Source organism: Drosophila novamexicana, unplaced genomic scaffold (assembly GCF_003285875.2).
Source record: "Drosophila novamexicana strain 15010-1031.04,08,12 unplaced genomic scaffold, DnovRS2.1 tig00002019-arrow-arrow-pilon, whole genome shotgun sequence".
In the NCBI taxonomy this organism is placed as follows: domain Eukaryota; kingdom Metazoa; phylum Arthropoda; class Insecta; order Diptera; family Drosophilidae; genus Drosophila; species Drosophila novamexicana.
The window spans coordinates 117,027-138,360 of NW_020824926.1; the positions used below are offsets into that span (position 1 = coordinate 117,027).

The 21,334-nt window shown below is 42.0% G+C and overlaps 1 protein-coding gene across 1 annotated transcript; it reads right to left on the bottom strand.

The window, feature by feature from the left end:
* Positions 1-5,858: 5,858 nt before the first annotated feature.
* LOC115768809 (AF4/FMR2 family member 4) lies at positions 5,859-20,875 on the bottom strand. The gene is given in 7 exon segments (XM_030713506.1): positions 5,859-6,001; positions 16,645-17,410; positions 17,909-18,016; positions 18,407-18,635; positions 18,637-18,679; positions 18,682-18,742; positions 18,776-20,875. Coding segments are annotated over 7 exon segments (3,438 nt in total). The 3' UTR covers positions 5,859-5,870.
* Between the last annotated feature and the right edge of the window lie 459 nt (positions 20,876-21,334).

Here is a 21,334-nt window from a genome sequence, read left to right on the forward strand (position 1 = left end):
AACACGCACACATGCACACGCACACTCTTAGCTGAAAGAAAAGGCAATCAAAGAACATGGACTTGAACAGTTTTCTACCTGCGTGTCGCATTATTTTTCTTGATTTTCCACTGGATTAAATGCAGGAAGGTGTGCACTGAAATATCTTTTTGTTCTCCTTTATCGTCTGCTTCTGCTTCTTCTTCGACTTCTTCTTCTTCTTCGGACTGCTCGCTCGGCATTTCGAAAAACCATTTTCGATTTTCATTGTTCATGCAGCAGCAGTTGGCAGAGCGAAATTGCTGAGAGCGAGCGAGAGCGAGCGAGAGAGCGCGCACACAGGACTCATTAACTTGGCATGCAATAATAAATTACAATAATTTGACATACCCAAAACGGTAGGGGGAAACAGCGAGACGGCGGGACAGACGGCAACGAAACGAAATTGAAAGAAATGAAAGAAAAAACAAAAACGATCGCTGCGCTGTCCTGGCGCTGCTCGCCCGCTCTCACGCGCACTCTGTGTCAAAGAGAGCGAGAGAGAGAGAGGGGCAGAGCAAGAGCAGCATGTGCGTGCATGCATGCGTGTGCGTGCAACCTGTTGTTTAGCTGACAATGCAAATGCCGTCTGTTTTCAACTATTTTCTATTGCCTCGCACTCTTTCGCTCTGCTGTCGCCATATACTGGCTATCCTGTCTGCTGCTGCAGGCGATAGCCGCCTACTTTTTGGTCTCTTTCTTCAATTTTCTTTTCGCCGTGCAGGAAACTCAAATCTGAAATGTTGCCGTCGCCGTCGCCGCCGCCGCCGCCGCCGCCGCCGTCGCCTGCGCTGCCGCCACCACCTGTAGATTTTTCCATTTTGCTGGTGCTGCATTCGAAATGATGTACGGCGCCTTTTAATTGGACACGGTCTGCGTGATTGCGCCTCGGCCTTTTGCCTCTCCCCTCTCCCCTCTTGCCTCTGGCACTCGCCCTTGCCCTTGCCCTTGCCCTTGCCTTTGACTTTGCTTGCGGCTATTGCCCCCCACCCGAGGCGCACACAAGTGCCTCAGTGTGCGTGTGTGTGTGTTTGAGTGCATACATATGCTTGATAGTCGTGTACTTAACTATTTTTGTAGTCTATTACGTCATTTGTGAAAGCGAGTTTCAAGTTCAACATCATCATTATTATCTTTCAATCATAATATCCATCTACTTCAAAGAGTATTCCCCGGAGCGGGTTCTACTGTTATTTTAGCTGAGAGTGTGTATGTTCAGGGTATGCACGGTGTCTGCTAAAAGTCTATAGACGCCTAAAGTTGCCGATAGATTAAATAATCAATGTACTTTATAATTGCTAAAAATTAACCAAAATTGTAAAGTTATATACGGCACGTCGAATATTTGATACCCTTTTAGACATTTCGCTTTTGTAGATGTGGTAAAATAAGCCATACAAGAACCTACTCCCCGACCGATCGTTTCTATGGCAGCTATATGATATAGTTGTCCGATGTTGATAAGATTTTGCATATAAAACCAAAAAGTTAGTCATATTAGCATCTATATTTTGATCGAAATAGTCCCATTCGACCGATTTCGATATCTGTATGTACCACCTGCAACAGAAGGAAGGACCTATGCAAAGTCCGAGGACGATAGCTTTAAGACTGAGAGACTAGTTCGCATAGAAACAGACGGGCGGACAGATGGATCGATGCATGGATGGTTTGTTTGGAGGGATGGAATGCTAGATGGACAGACAGACGGAGGGATGCATGGACAGACGAATGGATGGTCAGACGGACGGAGGGATGGAGGGATGGATGGACGGACGAACGAATATGGCTATATCAACTCTACTCCTGAAGCTAATCTAGAGACTTTATGGGGTCTTGACAAGCTCGAAATACCCCATCAATAAACAAGCAAAGCTCGCAGGTAAGCAGCCGAAATTGCCCACAAATAATTCGTAAACATCCAATATTATCCATGTGACCCTAGGCTGTTTCAGAAGAGTCCAAGTCTAAGTAGGAGAGAGTCCAATACTACGAGGCTACGGCTGATCCGATCCTTAACAGATCATGTTTAAGGGGAGCACTAATTGGATCTCGATTCAGGCTTCTGACAGCCTTAAGTTGAGCTGAAATAAACTAGTATTAAAAATATCAAAAAATATATACATAAAATATAAATATATATGTATATAATTGTTACTAAATCTTGCCCAAAGTACACCCAAGTTAAATAATACAAGAGCTTTCTTTTTTTCTTTTTTTTTTGTAGTTTACATTGCTTTATGCTTTATTTCGGCTCAAAAAAAATCGGTTCTCTTTTTGTTTTTTTGTTTTTTGTTTTTTTTTGGTTTTTATATATATGTATATATATAATTTGTTTTCACACTATTTGTTTTGGCTTGGTTTTTGACAATTTTGTATTAGTTTTTGCTCACATTCTCAGGATCGTACTCAGTGTGCTTTGTGGTACTTGGTATTACATATGCCTGCTCCTAAGTCGTACTTGAGTGTACTTTCTTATATGTGGCACACGCATACGTATGCCTCGCTTTGTGTATATATATATATATATATGTTTGGTATATAAGTTCCTTGCTTATCTGGTTGTCATAAATTCATGTTGCTGCTGAGAATGTTGCCCCAAATTTCGTTTATATATGTATATTTTTTTTTTCGATTTTTCTTTTTCTTTTTTTTTTTGGAGCGGTTTGCCGTTTACTACACATTACCATTTATTTGAAATACATTTATATAGTTTAAGTAAAATTGATATACGTATGCGAAATGGCAAAACCAACCGAACATTTAGTTATGTTTTTTTTTTTTCATGAATTTTCTCGCCTTTTGTTATAATACCATTAAAATCTTATGGGGTGCACCTTCTAACGCTGCGCTATCAAAAAATTGTTACTGTATATTGTATTACTTGGCTTTTCCCTTTGAGTATGTAAAAATGTACAAATACACACACTCACACACACACTCACGCACTCACACACACATGCACACCATTACGCCGAAGCTGAAATCGGAATCGTAAATTCGAATTGCCCTTAGCCAGGTGTTGAGAGGTACACGGTTCCTTTGTCTATTTATTGTTAGTATTTGTTATTGAGCTCTGGATATTTAATACTACTTAGAAGCATAGGGCTTTAAAGTCGGCTAGCTTGCAGCGGATATACCCTAACATTTCGGCTGCAATCGAGTATGCAAGTTAAACAGTGTCAATTTGTCTGTCCATCTTAATTTGTAACGAGAAACTCTAATCGCTGCAGATGTGACTTATATGGGAATCTATATAGCTATATCTTTATATATATATAAATCTATAGATCGATCGCAAGTTGAGCTTTTATTGGGATAAGCATCGGATAGCCTTAATTGCCGGAAAAAGCATCTCGATTAAGATACTCAGCATTAGGTTTAACGAGTCGGAAGAGCTGTCTTGGGGCTGATGGAAGAACAGTTGCAATGTTAGATAATATCGGATCAGACGGATTGCTATAACGTATTTGAGGTTAGGTCTGCAAGGGTATTTGAACTTCGGCTGGCCGAGCTTAACAGTTTTGCTTCGTGTCACTTTTTTGTGCCTTCAAAATTGATTTAGTTCGCTTTGAAAATTTCCATTTGCCTTGTCCTGATTTTGCCGGCCTTCAGATACATTTACTTGGCAACATTTTCATAGTTTTCTTTTCTTCTTTTTTTCGTTATTTTTAATTAATTAATTGCTAAAATTTAACATGTAGTTGCTACATAATTTAAATATGTTTCGCTTTAAAGTCAATTTGAGAAATGAAACAAAAAAAATGCCTGTTTCGTGTATTGCTTCAAGTTTCAAAATTGAAGAGGAAATAATACAAATAAAATAAATGAAAAGATCGCTTAAAACATTGTGTTTGTTTTTTTTTCGTTAATTTTGTTTTTTTCTTTTATATATATATATTTTTTATTTTAAATAATTTTCAATTCGTTTTCGTTGTTGAAATAGATGCACAACTACAACTACATTTAAGGATGAGAAACATTTTTTCGATTTCGATTTTGTTTTTTTTTTGTTTTGTTTTGTTTTTAAGGGTTAGTGGGCGGCAGTGCCACGCCTTGCGTCAGCCACGGCCACGCCCAGTGAGACACGCCTGTTGTCATGTGTGCAACAAATTGTGATTTGGCCAAAATGTGTTTGTTTTTTGTTTTTTTGTAAATATTCAAATTTAAACTGATGACAACATGGAAAAAAATTCGCTGACGCGGAAGTGTGGGCGGGGCGGGGGGCGGCTGCGCTAAATATATATGTATAAGTATATATATATATATGTGTATATATATAATTTGTTTTATATATATAAACAATTTAAATTTAATGTACATTTAATTTAACATGTTTGCAATTCGTATAAATTGTTATTTGTTTAAGTTTTACGTATTTTTGAGATATATATATATATATATATATATGGATTAATATATATATATATATATATATATACTATATAATTGATATATATTCTTGCCAGAGTTTTGTTAAATTTATTTGTTGTTTCCTTCAGTTTTGTTTCCTTTATTGTTAACGAGGTAGTTGCCTGAGCTGCAGTTGATCATTTGTTACATTTATGGTTATTCAGTTATTTTTGCTATATCTTTCTATAAATAGAATCGGCTGAGGTATTCGCGCTTACACTAGGATTTGCCATACATGCATATATGAACATATATATATATATATATATGCATATATGTATGTATGTATAAAAAAAAAAATGTATATATATATATACATATATATGTATATTAAATTTAGTTTTAACCTTTGTTTTGTTTTTGTTTGTATTGCACAGTTGAAACATGTTGAAATCAAAATTCCAATCGAAATCAATTGAACTAAAATTATTGCCTTGTGCTGTTGTCCTTCTTTTTTTTTATTTTTATTTTTAGTAAACCTTTGCTATTTAAGCTTAATTATTGTATTAACTTGCCCAAAAAATGATATGCACATTGTTGATATAAGTATATGTATATGTAGGAGCTTATCTTCAAAAAAAAAAAACAAAAAAAAAAAAAACGAGTGAACTAATTTAGATCAGAAACTATAATCGTAATAACACATACACATTTTATATGTACAATGCATTTCTAGCTATTATTGACTTATGTACGTGTTCCATTCATTTTAGCACTGTTTTAGTACACCGAGATTTAGTACATTTACATTGAGTTTGCTGAAAGTGAACCTTTATTTTTATTGTACATTTAGTACATGTACTAAATTGGCTACGGCTTTTAGAACGCTTTCATGTAGTTGTTTCATAACCTGCGACACCTCAATATTTAGTACAGCTTTCTTTAAATCTCAAAAAAATATTTGGACCTGCCGCACTACTGCGTTTTAGTACAGTTTAGTCTATTTTAGTACAATAACGTGTGCGTGCGTTAAATGACAAACACTTCGTTTGGTTAGTTTTGTTGTGTACTATATTTAGTACACATTTCAAAACAATGTACTAAATAGACTATTTGTCACCTTTTAGTACAGCTGCGTGGATGTGTTCTAAATTTAGAGCAACCACAAAGCTACCCTGCCGAATCGTTTGGTTAGCTGCTGTACTAAATTTAGTACATGTACTAAATTGTGCTGCTCAGCAAAAGGCTGTGCTTTAAAAATACTACATAAAATGTTGCGTAACATCGATGCCAACTTTGATGGAAGAATTTAGCACTTCCTGGCACATTTTAGACGCACACTTTTGGAGTGAGGTCTTCGGGTTGGGATCGTGATTGGGTTTTGGATAGATTAAAACTATTCGATACATAATCGTACAATACATACGTAATTTAGATAGTTGGTATAATTATAATACTAAACTTCGTCGCCCCGGACTTGCCGAAATAATCAATTTACTTTAAATTTTGAGCCGTTTCTGGGCATTGTAACTCCTCATCTGGTTTGGGTTCTGCGCCTGGTATTGGCCCTCGCCTTGGAGCTGATATTGGCGCTTCACTGTCGGCCGCCGGCTGCTGGATGCGGCGGTAGCTGCAACAAGAGGAGAGCAATAATAACAATAAGTGATGAAGCAGAAGCCGAGAGGAAGGGAGATGCGAGATTAATGCAAATGTGTTTTGCCAGTAATAATAATTATCCAGAGAGACCCGCTAATTAGTCAATGTCGATACCCAGAGCCCGATCTCTCAGCCCGAGAGCTCAGATCTCGCCTTTCAATTCTCAGTTCTCAGCTCTCAGTTGTCGATTGTTGGCCCGGTTGTTGGCAGCGCCCAGCTGGCGCAGGCGAATGTAAAATTGTTGTACGAAACGAAATACAATAAATAAATCTTTAATCCAATTATAGCTCATTATGCTCATATGCACACACCAACACACCAACACACCAGCACACACACACACACACACACACACAAGGTGTGCTAGCATTATTAGCTTAGGCTAACGCAGCACCATAATCTGATATCTATAAGATGTCTTTCTCTTCAGTTTCAGCGTAATTCTTATAATTCGTATAATTCACTGCTTTTTATTTTCGTTGTTTTTCTCGTTCATTCTGGCCCACAATCTAAGCGCTACAACAACAGCAACAACAACCAGAGTTGAGGCAACAAGCACGGCGATACGCCTTTTTTTTCTTTTCTAATTTCGGTTTGCCCCTTCTTCACTGTGTGTGCGTGTGTGTGTGTGTGTGTTTGACAGGCCATACACTGCAGCAAAAAAGGCAGTTCAATTCAATCATAACAACATTCAGCTTAAAAGTCGCCTTGCCTCTACTTGACATTGCCACAGGCAACAGTTATGCGCTTACATCTGTTTAACATAAGCTTAGACTGTTAAGCTAATAACATAGCTGTTCAGAATCGTGCTAGGTATTCACAACTGTTAAATGCAGTACAATACAAAACATGTAACATGTTAAGTCGATGTCCATATTCAACCTATGGATTCTGCTTTAAGGCATATTGCGCTGAGCTGCTTAACATATGCTAAGACTGTTAAGCACTGTTACCAACAGTGGCAGGTACTCACAGCTGCTATATGTTATGCAATGCAAATAATGTTAATAACAGCAGCTTAACATAATACGCCACTGTTATGTCTAAGCCTTTTTATTAAAAACTGAACTTATAACCATGGCTAAGGAATGTTTTTCGTTTTGTTAATCACCCGTCGTTTCGCGCAGTGTAAGGCTTCAGGAAAATACTCAGCCACAGCCGCGGCGTTAAAGAGCAACCGCAGCAAGGGTTTGGCTTCGACCAAAACGACCCTTACATGCGCTGCGCATACAGTGAACACTTGTTACAGCAGCTGCTGCCATTAACGCGCACACACACACACAGACACAGATTTACCTCTACAGCTATGTCTAATGCCCATCGATAGGCTATGCATGGTTAGCTGCAGCGCATGCGGTTGTCGATAAGACAGAACATTGACTGACAAGCACGACACACGCTTCACTGGCAATCGGCCCAGTTGCTCGGGGCCTTACTGTAATACATACATGCATGCTGCAAGCTGGTCCACCTCCACCTCCTCCACCTTTTCCCTCTAGCATAGCTTGAGAAATTATGCCTTTTAATGGAACATATTCCTAGTATTATCTGTATTGTGAATATACTTAACAAATCTATTGCCAAGTCAAAATGTTCTAATATTCGTTTTTATGCCCTGAATCCTTAGCAAATGTATAGAAAGGGTGTGTTAGTTTTGTGCAAATGTATGCAACAGGCAGGCGCAAGTATCTGCGACTTCCTGATGCATATTTATGACCCGATGTGCCTGGGCAAGTCCTAGCTGCAGGGTAAGTCCTAGTCGTGCACTCCCGACTAGCGTACTCTTACTTGGCTTAACATATTTAGATATATAACTATTTTGTTTTCTTATTTTTTTTTTGTGACATTTTGCGTCTCGAAGCGCTGGGCGTGCTCCCCATTGGAGCAGAGCTGCTGTTGTTGTTGCTGTAGTTGTCGCTGCTTCATTTAATCTGCAGCGCATCAGCAATTAGCGGAAACTCGTCATAAAAAACAACAAGCAGCGCACAGCACAAAATCGGATAAAGCGCCGACAGCAACAACAGCAGCAACAACAACAACTACACAAAACTTTAGCCTAAGCTTTTTTTTGTAGATTTTTTTTCTCTTAATTTCAACTCGTTTTGCTTGCCTCTCGGCTCTAAGATTTATTTCGCATTACTTTATATATAAATTTGTTTTTTTTTTGGTGTTGTTGTTGTTGTTTTTTCTGATTGTGAGACAAAAATTTCTGTTGAATTGGAATTAGGACACACATGAAATAATAACAACAACAACAACAACAACAACAACAACAAGCAGCAAAAATGTAGCAACAATTTGTGAGCAACAACAAATGTTGCTTGGCTTGGCTTCGCGCAGCTGTGCGCCATTTGACGCTCCTTCTTAGCCACACACACTCACACACACACACACACACACACATGTGCGTGTGTGTGCATATGCCACATATAAATTTTTATTATAGTTGCGTATATAAAGCCTCCAAGCCTGGCAGCCTGTGTGCTTTATTTTTTGTATTATTTGCAAAATTTTATTTGAGTTTTTTCTCCAGTTTTTTTTGGCGCTTCGTTTTGAGAGGAAGCTGCTAAGGCCAAGTTCGTTGCCTAAGTCTTTTGTTTGCCAGCTGACAGCGCGCGTGTACGTGTGTGTGTGTGTGTGTGTGCGCATTTGCATTTGTGGGTGGTTTCTTCTTGCGAATTGATTGCAACAATTAATAATAATTAAACAAACATATGCACATACACACACACACACACACACACACACATAAATATGCTAAGTATGTGTGGGAATTGTTGGGCCATCAAAAAACAGGCTAAAAACAATGCACGGCAACTGTTCAAGAATGTTGCAAGTTTCTTTTCTTGTCTTCTTTTTTTTTGTTTGTGATATCATGAGCCAAGCAAAGAGCTGCTCCTTGTGTGAAGAGCATGACTTGCTTTTTACTATATACTCCGAAGAGCAGGATTTGTTTGGGGAGCACATTAACAAAAAGTCTATTTGAATGATTTGATATCTTAGCTTCAATATATATATAATACAAATATATCAATAACAGATCGTCAAGTCAAGCCTTCTAGCTATATTTAATTGTGAGCTTAAGAGTTTGTTGTGTCGCAATCAATAAACATTCTAATCTTAACTAATTCAAAAGCAACATGCAAACCTCGCAGCATTGAACTATATACAAAGAGTTTGTCTATTCAAAATCAACTCCAGCGCGAAATTACAATTTATTTTTGTAAATCTGAAGCAAGTCCTAAGCCAAAACATTTTCAGAAATAGACGAACCAAAAGCTGATAGATATAATTTGCAATAATGTTTCGATTCAAAGTGCAAACTTTTGATCTAGCTTCGAGGCTTAACATTTATCTAAATATAGTTCGTGTATGACAATGTATCCCCCCCACGTTACACTTATCTAAGCATATTTTTCTATATGCCAATATGCTGTCATACATTTGTCTAACCACATTCAGTATATGCCAACTTTTGAGTAAATATCAAATGTAGATATTTTCTATTATGCCGGACAATATATGACAAGCTAAGGCCAAGTCTGGGCTTAAGTACGTGCTTGGCTTAAGAATTGTGGATAAATAAAAGTTCAGATCGAATCATGGATATGATTTGTGAACTTAGACTCGATTTCCAGTGCCAGACACCTAACTGATATTATTATTGATATAATATATATATATCATATTGTCTTGTATATGTAAAAGCCCTATATAACAGACTAGAGAATAAAAAAGGAGAGGAAAAACATTTTTTTGTTTCGTATTTGAAACGCGTTCAACCTTCTAACTACCCATTATTGGCAATTGTATATCACAGTTCGGGCGGATAGATAGAAATTAGGGGAAGAGCATGAGGCAGAGGCAGCATTGGCAGATGCTCAAGATTCGAGCTCAAGATGTTGTTGCTGATCATGATGATGATGATGATAATGATGATAATGATGTTGATGATGCAGCATGGCGGCATTGCTATGCTCTGCTGCTGCTGCTGCTTCTGCTTTATCTGCTTCTTCTAGTTATTGCTGGCATTGAATTTTGTAAAAATCAAATATCTAACGCTATTTCGGGGGTTGATTTTTCTAGCAATACGCTCACACGCAACATTTTTCTCTCTAAAAAGCCAAAAACCAAAAAAGGTTAAGACAATCTCTTTCTCTGTGTGTGTGTGTGTGTGTGTGTGTGTATCTACACTTTATAGACAACACAATATAAGCATCAGGATGCTGTCAAATGTTTGGTAATTAAAAAAAAAACACACACACACACAAAAAGTAAAAAAGAAGACCAAAAATGCGGCTCGGAGGAAAAGTCAAATGGAAAAGACAGTTAACAGTTTCGTGGAAAATGTGAAAATGCGTCGCTCTCTGCTGGTGGGTGGGGCGTGGTTGGTGGGAAGGGGAGGGGGTTGGTTTGTGGGTCTTGACATAATTCACATTTGCCGCTAATTTGATTGAGTTTTTGTGTTAGATGTCAAGCTCGAGCTCGAGCTCGACCCGACCCTTTGGAATTAGGCAAATTTTAACCTTTTTGCTGTGCATTCTATTTTTTTTTTTTTTGGTTCAAATACAGTAATGCGCGGCGCAACATGGGTTAATAAGAAAGTCAATCAAGTGTCAGACAGCGGGCACAAAAATAAATTACAATATTTAGAACAGATATCTAATATACCATATAATATATAGATATATATATATATATGTGTATATTATTTATTAATATGGGGCGAATCAAGGCAAAAGGTTGCCTGAGCACAGTAAAACAGTTATGATAGGGGCGGGGCGGGGCGGCAAGGATTCAGCTGCAAAACAAAAGCAAAAACCGCGAAACAACCAAAAGGAAAGCAAAGAGCGAAGCAACAGCTCAGATGGAAGCCAAACACATGTGCCCAGAGGCGAGGCGTGGCAAGAAGAGGCGGTGCGCATCAGTTGGTTATAACTACAACAAATTCAACCGGCAACTGGAACTGAAACTGGGACTGGGGCAGCAGCTAAAACGCGAATCCTGTCCAGAATTTGCGCAACGATCATCAAATAAAAGGCGAAGAAAGAAAAGGAAAACATGCGACGGCTGTTCTATGAGAATGTATGCCACAGATATTTGCACACACACACATAGGCGCAGCTACAGATACAGATACATACATGTGCAAAGATACAGATACGCAAACAAAAGCCTTGACAGGCAGCTATTGTGCAGAGAGTTTTTGGCTCCGAGCAATGCAAGATTTTCTATACATATATACATATACATATATGTATATAGATATATATATATATATATATCGGAATTTGTTGGCACGCATTGAAAGGAGCTGCAGATACATAGCCGGTCTACATGTATGTGTAGATATATATATATATATACATGAGGCAGCGGCAGCGGCAACAACTATGAATCATGGTAACTGCTCGTGTTGTTGTTGTTGTTGTTGCAACACATAAGCAGAAGACGACGAAACACAAGAAAGACATGAAAAAGGCAGCAAGGATTACGCACACACACACACGCACACATAAACAAGCACAACAAAGAGAGCAGCACATGAGTGTGTGTGTGTGTGTGTCTACTGTCTTCGAGCTATCTACAAGATACACACACACACACACACACACTCGCAGCGCAAGCAAACAATATAAAGGTACACAATTTCTACCTGGGCAGCGACGTCGTCGTCGATCGAAATCTCTGCCTTGCCGAAAAATTAAAATTACAGATGGTTGTTGTTGTTGTTGCTGGATGAGCATATGTACAGGAAACCAGTTTGATGTTCAACAAACAAACCGCGTAAGAAAAACGCACAGCGAGAACAAACGCGGCAACAACAACAACAGCCAAAGGGCAGAAGCAGCGTCAGCAGCAAGTAGAAATTCACAGATACGAATACACTGAACGAAATTTGTGGCACTTGGTCAAAGAAGTGTTAGTAGGGCAGGAGATAAACGAAAGGCGGAGTTCGAGACCCTTCGCTGTGGAAACCAAGCTAAATCTGTGCTATTTAAAGGGTTTATATGGATATGGATATATACATATATGTATAGATATAGATATATAGATACAGATATATTGATTGTTTGTGAACATGAGCTCTATATGGAAACAGATTGTGCTAGCATAGAGCGAAAGCCGCGGTTCAAGCCGCAAGATTTAAAGGATTTATATAGATATGATTAGTTGCTGGTAATAATAGATAAATGGATATAAGAGAATCGAGGGAAAGATAGGGTTCGAACCCCTATGCTTGATTGCTTTAAGATCATATTAACTATGTGCTATTTAAATGTTTTATATAGATATGATAGTTAGCCTAGTTCTTGAATAGATAAATGAATATAAGAGAGGCGAGTGTGCCAGCATAGAGCAAAGGACAAGGTTCGAACTTCTGGGTACTGTTTGCTTATTCCTTGCTCAAAGATAAAACTAAATATGTTGGAGGGCTTATATACAGATTTGCCAGTCAGATTAGTTCTTGGTAAAATTTAAAACGTCGTTCTAGCCTTCTAGCCCAGCTAAATGAAAGTAAATACTATGTGGTAGATTCTTTCGCGCAGTGTACAAACGACAACGACGACGTCGTATGTTATGATGACATAGCCATAGTCGGAGACGTTGTTGCTGCTGCCGTCGCTGCTGCGCAGGCGCGCAACTTCAACTTCAACTTCGGCGTCGCGTCGCGTCGCGTCGTTTGGCTGTTTGCGTTTGCGTATCTTTGAGATACACTCGCTGCTCGCAGCGTGCTTCGTGCTGCTGCTTCTGCTGCCGCTTGCTGTGGCGCGCACTTTTCGTTTGTCTCTTCTACTTTGTCTTTGCTGCGCCTGTGTGTGTGTGTATATACTTTTTTTTGGCTATTTACTGCTGTTCCTGCACACACACACACACACACACAGACAGGCAGCTGGCAACATGTGTGCGTGTTATGTTGCTGGCGTTGTCTTTGGTTTTCATGTTTTTTCATTTCATTTCTTTCTTTCTTTTTTTGGCATTTGCCAGATACAGATACATAGATACTTTGCTTGCTGCTTATGATTTGTTGCCGAGGCACTTAGATGTCGCCATAAAGCGCACGGCCAGTTACCAGAGATGTACAAAAAGATATATATATATATATATATATAGATATATGTTTATGATCTAGAGCCTAGCTAGCAAACTATCTCAAGCTTTTGGCTGCAGCTGTCTTATGCCCCATGTTGTTGTTGTCGGAACCGAATTCGCCATATATATAGGCATATATACATATATATATAACTATCTATAAATGCACACACACAAACACACATGTGTGTATGTGTGCTTACACGTGCACATGTCTTTCTCTTGGACACAATCAACGGCGCGTCGCTAAAATTCGGCTTGCCACAATTTGCCTGCGTCTCGACTTTCATATGCGGCCTCTTCACTCGAGAAAAAAACAAAAAGCAAAAAAAAAAAAAAAATAAAATAATATTTAAACACACGCACGTAGTTTCTGTGGAACTAGCAGCAGCAACAACCAAAAAGCAAAAATAAATTTCCACAAAAATAATTAACAAAATTAACAAGAAGTTCAGCGCACGATGCGCAGCTGAGCGACTTTTAAATGCCCTTACTTTCTACACAAGTGTGTGCATATATCTATATATAGATACAGGCACATATATGTGTGTAGCTACATATATATATAGCTATACCTTCGCCTACATATAGACATATATATACAACTTACTATATAAACTATATAAGTATATGCCTATACATATATATACACCTTTGTATATATATCTATATCTCGACCAATACATATATACCATATCTATAGCTATATAAATATATATAGAGCTTTCGTTTTGTAGCTCAGCCGAATCGGCCAGTTATACTTATCTAAAAGCCCTTTAATAAATCTGGCTAATATCTAAAAGTTTCGGCTTGTTAACATAATTCTTTTCTCTAGCTTAACATGATTTTCTTCCATATATATATATATATATATATATATATATAAAGACGGCACACTTGAACTTGAAACTTTGATAAATGGGGACTTGTTCTGTTCCTTTAGAAATAAAACCCAAAAACTGTAAATAAAAATCACAAACAATATTTATAATTAACTGAAACAAAATAATATATAAGAAATAAACAAAGGAAATAAGAAAAATAATCAAGTTTAATTTTTTTTTTTGGTTTGAAACATTTTCAATAATTTATTTTGCTTTTTTATAGATCTTGGTTTGGTACGCGTCTGCTTCTTTCTTCCGTTCTGCCTCTTCGCGCATTCCTTTTTTCTTTGTCTTTTTTGTTTTGTTTTGTTTTGCGCTCTTTTTAATTATAATATCTAAATATATATATATAGTTAAAAAATTGGTTGCGCTAGTTACACACACACACATACACACACAAAAAAAAAAAGATATATTTATATAAATTTCATAATAAGAAATAATGTATGTGTATAAACTATATAAAAATATGGAGCACATTTTAAGGAAGTTTTTTGTTTTGTGCATAAAAAATTGGGTTTCAACATGAAAACATAAAGCTAATGGCAAATTTTGTATTTCTTTTTGTTTTGTTTTGTTTGTTTGTTTTTTTTTTTTTTTTTGAGTATTACGTTAAAGCAAATTATAAAACATTATCAATTTTTTAACTTATGAACAAATTAAAACGAAAAAAATTATAAATATAAATGGATTATTTTTCGTTTATTTTTGTGGCTTACAAAAGAAATGCATAAATTAAAAATTAATCATAATAAATATATATAATACGCAATTTCTACATATATATATTTATATATATATATAGTCAAGTAATATATATATATATATATATATATATATATGTACGTCTGTGTCTATATAAGAATTGTAACTGTTAAGTGTAAATATTATCCCTGATATTTGCGTTTTTGTTTTGTTTTCTCTTTCTGCTGACAATTTGGCGTTTTGTAGGCTAGTGTTACCTATGTTTGTATATATATATATATATATAGGATATAGCTTTATATCAATTGGCATTACATATTTATATATGGCATTCGTGTGTTTATGGTTTACAGGCTGACAGAAAAACAGCAACTAATTTAATTTAATTAATTAAAAAAAAAAAAAAAAAAAAAACAATCAACTAAATTGTGCGCTAACAGATCTCTGTAGATCGACATACGATAGTTGCCTAAAATGTTACAGTTATCATATACATATATATATATATATAGAGAGAGAGAGAGAGAGTGATATATAGACATATAGATATATGGTTCTGCCCTGATTTGTGTTTTCGTGTTGCATTCTTTAAGCGTTTTTTCTTTTCGATTCTTTTCTTTTCTCTACTCGTCTTTGAGGTATGCGCGGCCTTAAAACTTAATTATAGAAACAAAAAAAAAAAAAAATACAAAATATACTAAGACAAGAAATAATACAATAATTAATTCATAATTAATAATAATAATACAATTTAACATAAATTTGTTTGTCATTAAATTAAATTTGCTGCTACAACAATTAGGAATTTCGAATACAAAAAATAGATATATATATATATCTATATATATTTATATAGTTGAATATTTCAGTGTTTTTTTTTTTTTTTTGTTTTTCCTTCTCATATATGGCAAAAGTTTTGTTAATTACAGCTGTGCTGAGTGGGCGTGTCTGCAAAGGCTAAAGGCTTTGATTATGAAATAATGCAAAAAAAAAAAAGAAAAAAAAAGGCGAACAACAATTTATTGCTGCAAGTGCAATACAAATTTGTTACAACACAAGTAAAGTAAGAAACTTTCAAAAATGTCACAAAATAAAAACAAATTAATAACAATTTATTGCAGCTGGTGCAATAAAAAGTTGTTACCAAAAGTTTTGTGCTAGGACATGAAATGAAATGAAATAAGCCTATCAAAGCCTCGAGCATTTGCAGACAAGCCCCAGCCCTTCTAAGACCCAAGACCCATCCAAAGCCCCACCCACCCCCCCCCCTACCCAGCCCTGCTCTATATAGCTATGCCCCAGCCCGTGCCCCCCTGCGTTCAATACATTTCAATGTCCTTTTCAATAATTTGAAAGTCCTCCGTAAACTCCTCCTCGTACTCATGCTTAATATCAACAAATTCGTTCTTGATCAAATGATGCTCCCCGCTCAGCAACAGTTGCTGCTGCTGCTGCTGCTGTGCATCATTATCGTCATCGTCATCGTCGTCTAGCAAACTATCATCGTCAGCGGCCACATCGTCCAGCTTATTATTGTCTGGTTGCATGCAACTAATTATTGTTGTTGTTGCTGCTGCTGCTGCTGCAGCTGCTGCGGCGGCTGTTGCTGCCGCCGCCGCTGCCGTAGCCTTTGCGGCGGCAACAGCTGCCGCCTTTTTGCCAACAACACGCGGGCGATTGTGCGTTTCGAGATGCTTGCGCAGATGATCCTTGCGACAGAAGCCCTTCTCGCATATATCGCACATGTGCTGCTTGAGGCCCGTGTGGATGGCCTCCACGTGGCGCCGCAAGTCGGTCTTGTGATGGAATTGCTTGGGGCACAGCTCGCACTTGTGCGGCTTGTCTTGGGTGCGATGCCTGCCCAGGTGCGTGGTGTAGATCTCCTCGCACTGGAAACGCTTGCCGCACTTCTGGCAACGATATGGATACTCACCGGAGTGGAAGCTCTTGTTGTGCTGTGTGAGATAACAGTTCTTGGTGAACTCCTTGTCGCATTCCAGGCACTTGATGCGACCCGATGGCAATGTTGTCGAGTGCGGCGATGTCGAACCGATGCTGCTGTTGCGACGTCTCTTGCTCGCCGGCTGTGTTGCTCCTATTCCTGATGCTGTTGTTGTTGACAGTGCGGCAGCAGCACGTCGCTTTTTGGGCAGCACGGCAACAGTTTGTTGCAGCTGCTGCTGCTGTTGCTGCTGCAGCTGTTCGAGTTGTTGCTGCTCGAGCTGATGCTGCTGCTGTTCAAGTTGCTGCTGCTGCAGCTGATATTGCTCATATTCCTGCTGCTGTTGCTGCTGCTGCTGCTGTTGTGCCATCAGCGACACCATGTCCAGCTCAAGGGCTGGTGTTGCACGCGAGCTGCTTACTGTGGGCGAATACGGTGTGGGCGTGGCCAGCAGCGTTAAAGTCGTATGCTGCTGGTGCTGTTGCTGGTGTTGATGCTGTTGCTGCTGCGCCTCCTGCTGTGCCTGCAACGCATTGGTCAGCGTATGAACCGGCGGCAAGTCGCCCTCCTGCGGCGAACGCTGTGCGGCCACCGAATAGGGCGAGAGTGGGGCATATGGCGCGAACAGCGAGGCGGGCATCAGCTGCAATATCTGATGGCCATCGCTGGTGTAGGCATCATAGGCGCCCGGCTCGTTACCAATAATAGTGTGATAGCTCATTGTGTGCTCCAGCACCGGCGGCAGTTGCTGATAGCATGGCAGGGTGTTGCTGCTGCTGTTGTTGCTGCTGCTGCTGCTGGAGATGTTGCTGCTGTTGCTGTTGGTGTGGTTGCTGCTGGTGATGTTGCTGCTGGTGATGTTGTTGCTGCTGCTGCTGCTGCTGCTGGTGATGATGTGCGGCGGCGGCGGCTGCTGCTGCTGCTGCTGCGGCGGCGGAGGCGACGCTGTTGCTGCTGCTGAGCTGCTGATGATGTTGTTGCTGATGTTGCTGCTGCTGCTGCTGATGCTGTTGGGCGTATGGCTGCTGGCCGTACTGCTGCTGCTGTTGTTGTCCGCCAGCAACAGTTGCTGCTGCTGCTGCTGCGGCGGCGACAGCGGCTGTGGTGCCAGGTAATGCTGCGCCTGCATAGTGGTGCATCCCATGTCCATATTGATGTGCGTGTGCATGGGCGTGGGCGTGCGCGTGGTGGTGGGCGTGCGCGTGTGGATGGGCGTGTGCGTGAGGGTGGGCGTGTGCGTGGTGGTAATAGTGACCGGCAGCGACGGCTGCTGCTGCGTGCTGATGCTGCTGCACTGCAGCATATTGCTGTGCTGCTGCTGCATATCCAAAGCCAGCATGTTGTAGTCCATTGTTATAGGCGGCAGCAGCGCTGCCATAGGCGGCGGCGGCAGCAGCGGCTGGGTGCGCGAGAAATCCATTGCCTGCAACAGTTGGTGGTGGTGGTGGTGCTGCTGCTGCTGCTGTTGCTGCTGCAGCAGCTCCTGCTGCTGGTCCAGCTCCAACTGCTGCTGCAGCGGCGGCGGCTGCAGCTGCTGCTGCTGCAGCGGCAGCTGTTGCTGGTGCTGGTGGTGGTAAATAGTAAGCGGCGAGGTGCTGTTGCTGCTGTTGTTGCTGCTGTTGCTGCTGTGATATGGCCGCGACAGCAGATAGCTGACCTGTTGCTGCTCCAGTGGGTGATGTTGCTGCTGCAACACGTGTTGCTGCTGCTGCTGGTGGTCCTCCTCCAGCTGGTGTTGCTGCTCCTCCATGACCATTGCTGAGTTGCTGTCCTCCATTTGTTCGATCTTTATAGTTGTGTCTGTGGCTATTGTTGTTGTTGTTGTTGATGTTGTTGTTGTGTTGTTGATTGTTGTTTTGTTCAGCAGGCCCCTCATTTGGGAGGACGGCATTTGTGTGTTGTTGTTGTTGTTGTTGTTGATTGGGGCGGAGGGACCTGCTAGCCCGTTTGGGTGACCGTTTAAAACGGAGTTGTGATTGTTGTTGCTGCTGCTGCCGCTGTTGTTGTTGTTGCCGCTGTTGCTGCTGCTGCTGCTGCTGTTAGCATGCTGTGGTGAAGCGTTTGTCGTCGATTGCACTTGTTGCTGCTGCTGCTGCATGTTGTAGTGGCCATGATAGTGGGCGTGACCATGCCCATTGCTGGCATAACCATTGCTGGCAACCAATTGATGCTGCTGCTGCTGCTGGGCGGTGGGCGACGGCGAGGCCGAGTACTGCGACATGGCGGCGCCCACCTGCACGCCCGTCGCACCACAAACACCGCCGCCCCCATAATCGGGCGGACTTCTGGGCGGCTCCGGCGCTGGCGGCTCCTGTTGTGTGGCAGCCGCTGCTGCTGCTGCTGCGGCTGCTGCTGCTGCTGCAGCGGCAGCATTGCCGCGTCGACTGGTCTTCGTGACGGGATCGCGTGCGGGATGATGATGAGCAGATATGGGCAGCGTGGCCGGATCGGGCTGGCCACTCGACTTGACCGCATTCTTGTGCAGCGTCGTGTTGTAATGCCGCTTCAGATGGCCCGAGCTGGTGAACCACTTGTTGCACGCGGTGCAATTGTAGGTCTTCGGGCGACGCGCCTCGTTCGACTTCCAGGTGGCCGCCTTGGCGGTCAGACTGTTGGCTGGCAGCACCGAGCTGGAGCTGGGCGGCTCGAAGCCGCGATAAGGCGGCGCCGCATTGCCGGACGCATTGCCAACGCCGACGCCATCCTGTGGCCCGCCGCCGCCTGTCGTGGTGCTGGGAAACTCGGCGGGACTGGTGGTCACCTCCGCGGCGGTCGGATCAAACGATTTGTCCACATAGTGCTGCGAGTCGGCATACTCGGATTTGATCAGCGCATATTCCTGCTTGATGCCGCCCGTCGCCGGATACGGCGACTGCTTTGGCGAGCCGTAATAATGCGGCGACTTGTCCAGCAGCGGCTGCATGTACGCGGGCAGGCCCGCCTCCGCTGGCGGCGCCTGTTGCTCCCAGCTGTGCAGTGCGCGCTGCTGCATCGACTGCATCGAGTGCAGCGGATCTGGCAGAGCCAACGGCAGCCCGGAGACAACGGCATCGTGTTGCTGCTGCTGCTGCAGCTGTTGCTGCTGTTGTTGTTGCTGCTGCTGTTGCTGCTGCAACAGTTGCTGATGATAGACCATCTTCTGGGAGTCCAAGTCGAGCAGCTCGCCGCTGGCCGCCGCCGCCGCAGCTGCTGCTGCTGCCACCGCTGTCGGCGTCGGCATCGGCATCTCCTCCTTGATGTACGGCGAGCTGGCGTAGCCACTGCTGCCGTACGGCGACTCGCCGTGCACATTGGCGATGTGCTCCTGCAACTCGGACTCGTTGGTGTTGAGTATGCCGCATTTCTTGCACTGCAGCTTGCAGCCGCCTCCTGGCGAACTGGGCGTGGCGCTGCTCAGCTGCAGATGCGACGAGGTGGAGGTGGGGCTGCTGCTGCTGACCACGCGCGGACTCATCGCAGCGCCCGCTGCTGCCGCAGTTGTTGTCACTGCTGCTGCCACCGCGGCGGCATCCTCGACGGCGGCAACTGTTGCTGCTGTGGCGGCAGCTGCTGCCGATGCTGGCAGCACGGAGGTCGGCTGCTGCAAATACGGATGATAGCGCACGGCTTTCGTGTAGTCAATGTACGCGCTGCCATAGTCGACAACGCTCTGCTGCTGCTGCTGTTGTTGCTGATAGAATTGCTCGTAGCTGTTGATGTAGCTGCTGGCGGCGTAGCTCTGCTGCTGCTGCTGCTGTTGCTGCTGCATGTCGCTGGCATAGATGCTGCCATAGACCTGCTGCTGCTGCGGCGGCGGCTGCTGCTGCTGCGCTGGGTACATGTGATGGGTCGCATAGGGTTGATGCGTTATGCCCGACGTCTGCTGCTGCTGCTGTTGTTGTTGTTGCTGCTGTTGCTGCTGTGCCTCGGCAGCCATTAGCGACTGTTGCTGTTGCTGCTGTGTTGTTGGCTGCGGCGTGCCCGGCTGATTATCACTGGAGTCGGCAGCGGCGCTGATTGTTGCATTGGCATTCGGCGTTGCGGGCGCGCTGCCGCCAGAGCCAGCAGCTGCGGCAGCAGCAACTGTTGTTGCTGCTGATGCTGTTGTTGCTGATGCTGCTGCTGTTGCTGCTGTGCTGCCGCCGCCGCCGCCGCCGCTATCCGTTGCGCTGCTGCTGCTGCTGCTGGCGGCTAGCGCCTCTGCCGCGTGCAGTGGCGGCATTTCACTTTTTATGCTCGCCATGTAACGCTACATAAGTCGTCGGCGTTGGCGTCTGCGTCGGCGTTGGCGTCGCGCTGCTGCTCATGTGGCTCGCTTGTTAATTGTTGCTAGCTGTTGTTGTTGTTCTTGTTGCTGCTGCTGCAGCTGCTCTTGTTTTATTTGTTGTTGTTGCTGTTTTGTTGTTGTTGTTGTTGTTGTTGTTTGTTGTTATTTTTTTTTTCGTTGGCTTGTTTGCCGTTCGTTTGGTTTAGTTTTGCTTTTGTTTTTATGTATTTGGTATTTGTACTGCAAAAATGTTGATGTAATTTTATTATTAATTCTCATTTCAATTAATTTAAACGTTTAATTAACTAACACACACACACACACGCATACACACACTGCTTGCGCTCTCAGCTAACGGTACGCCTCTTGGCATTTTTTGCATGTTCTTTAGTTCACAAAACAAAAAGACGGTCACTCTCTTTGTTTTGTGCACGG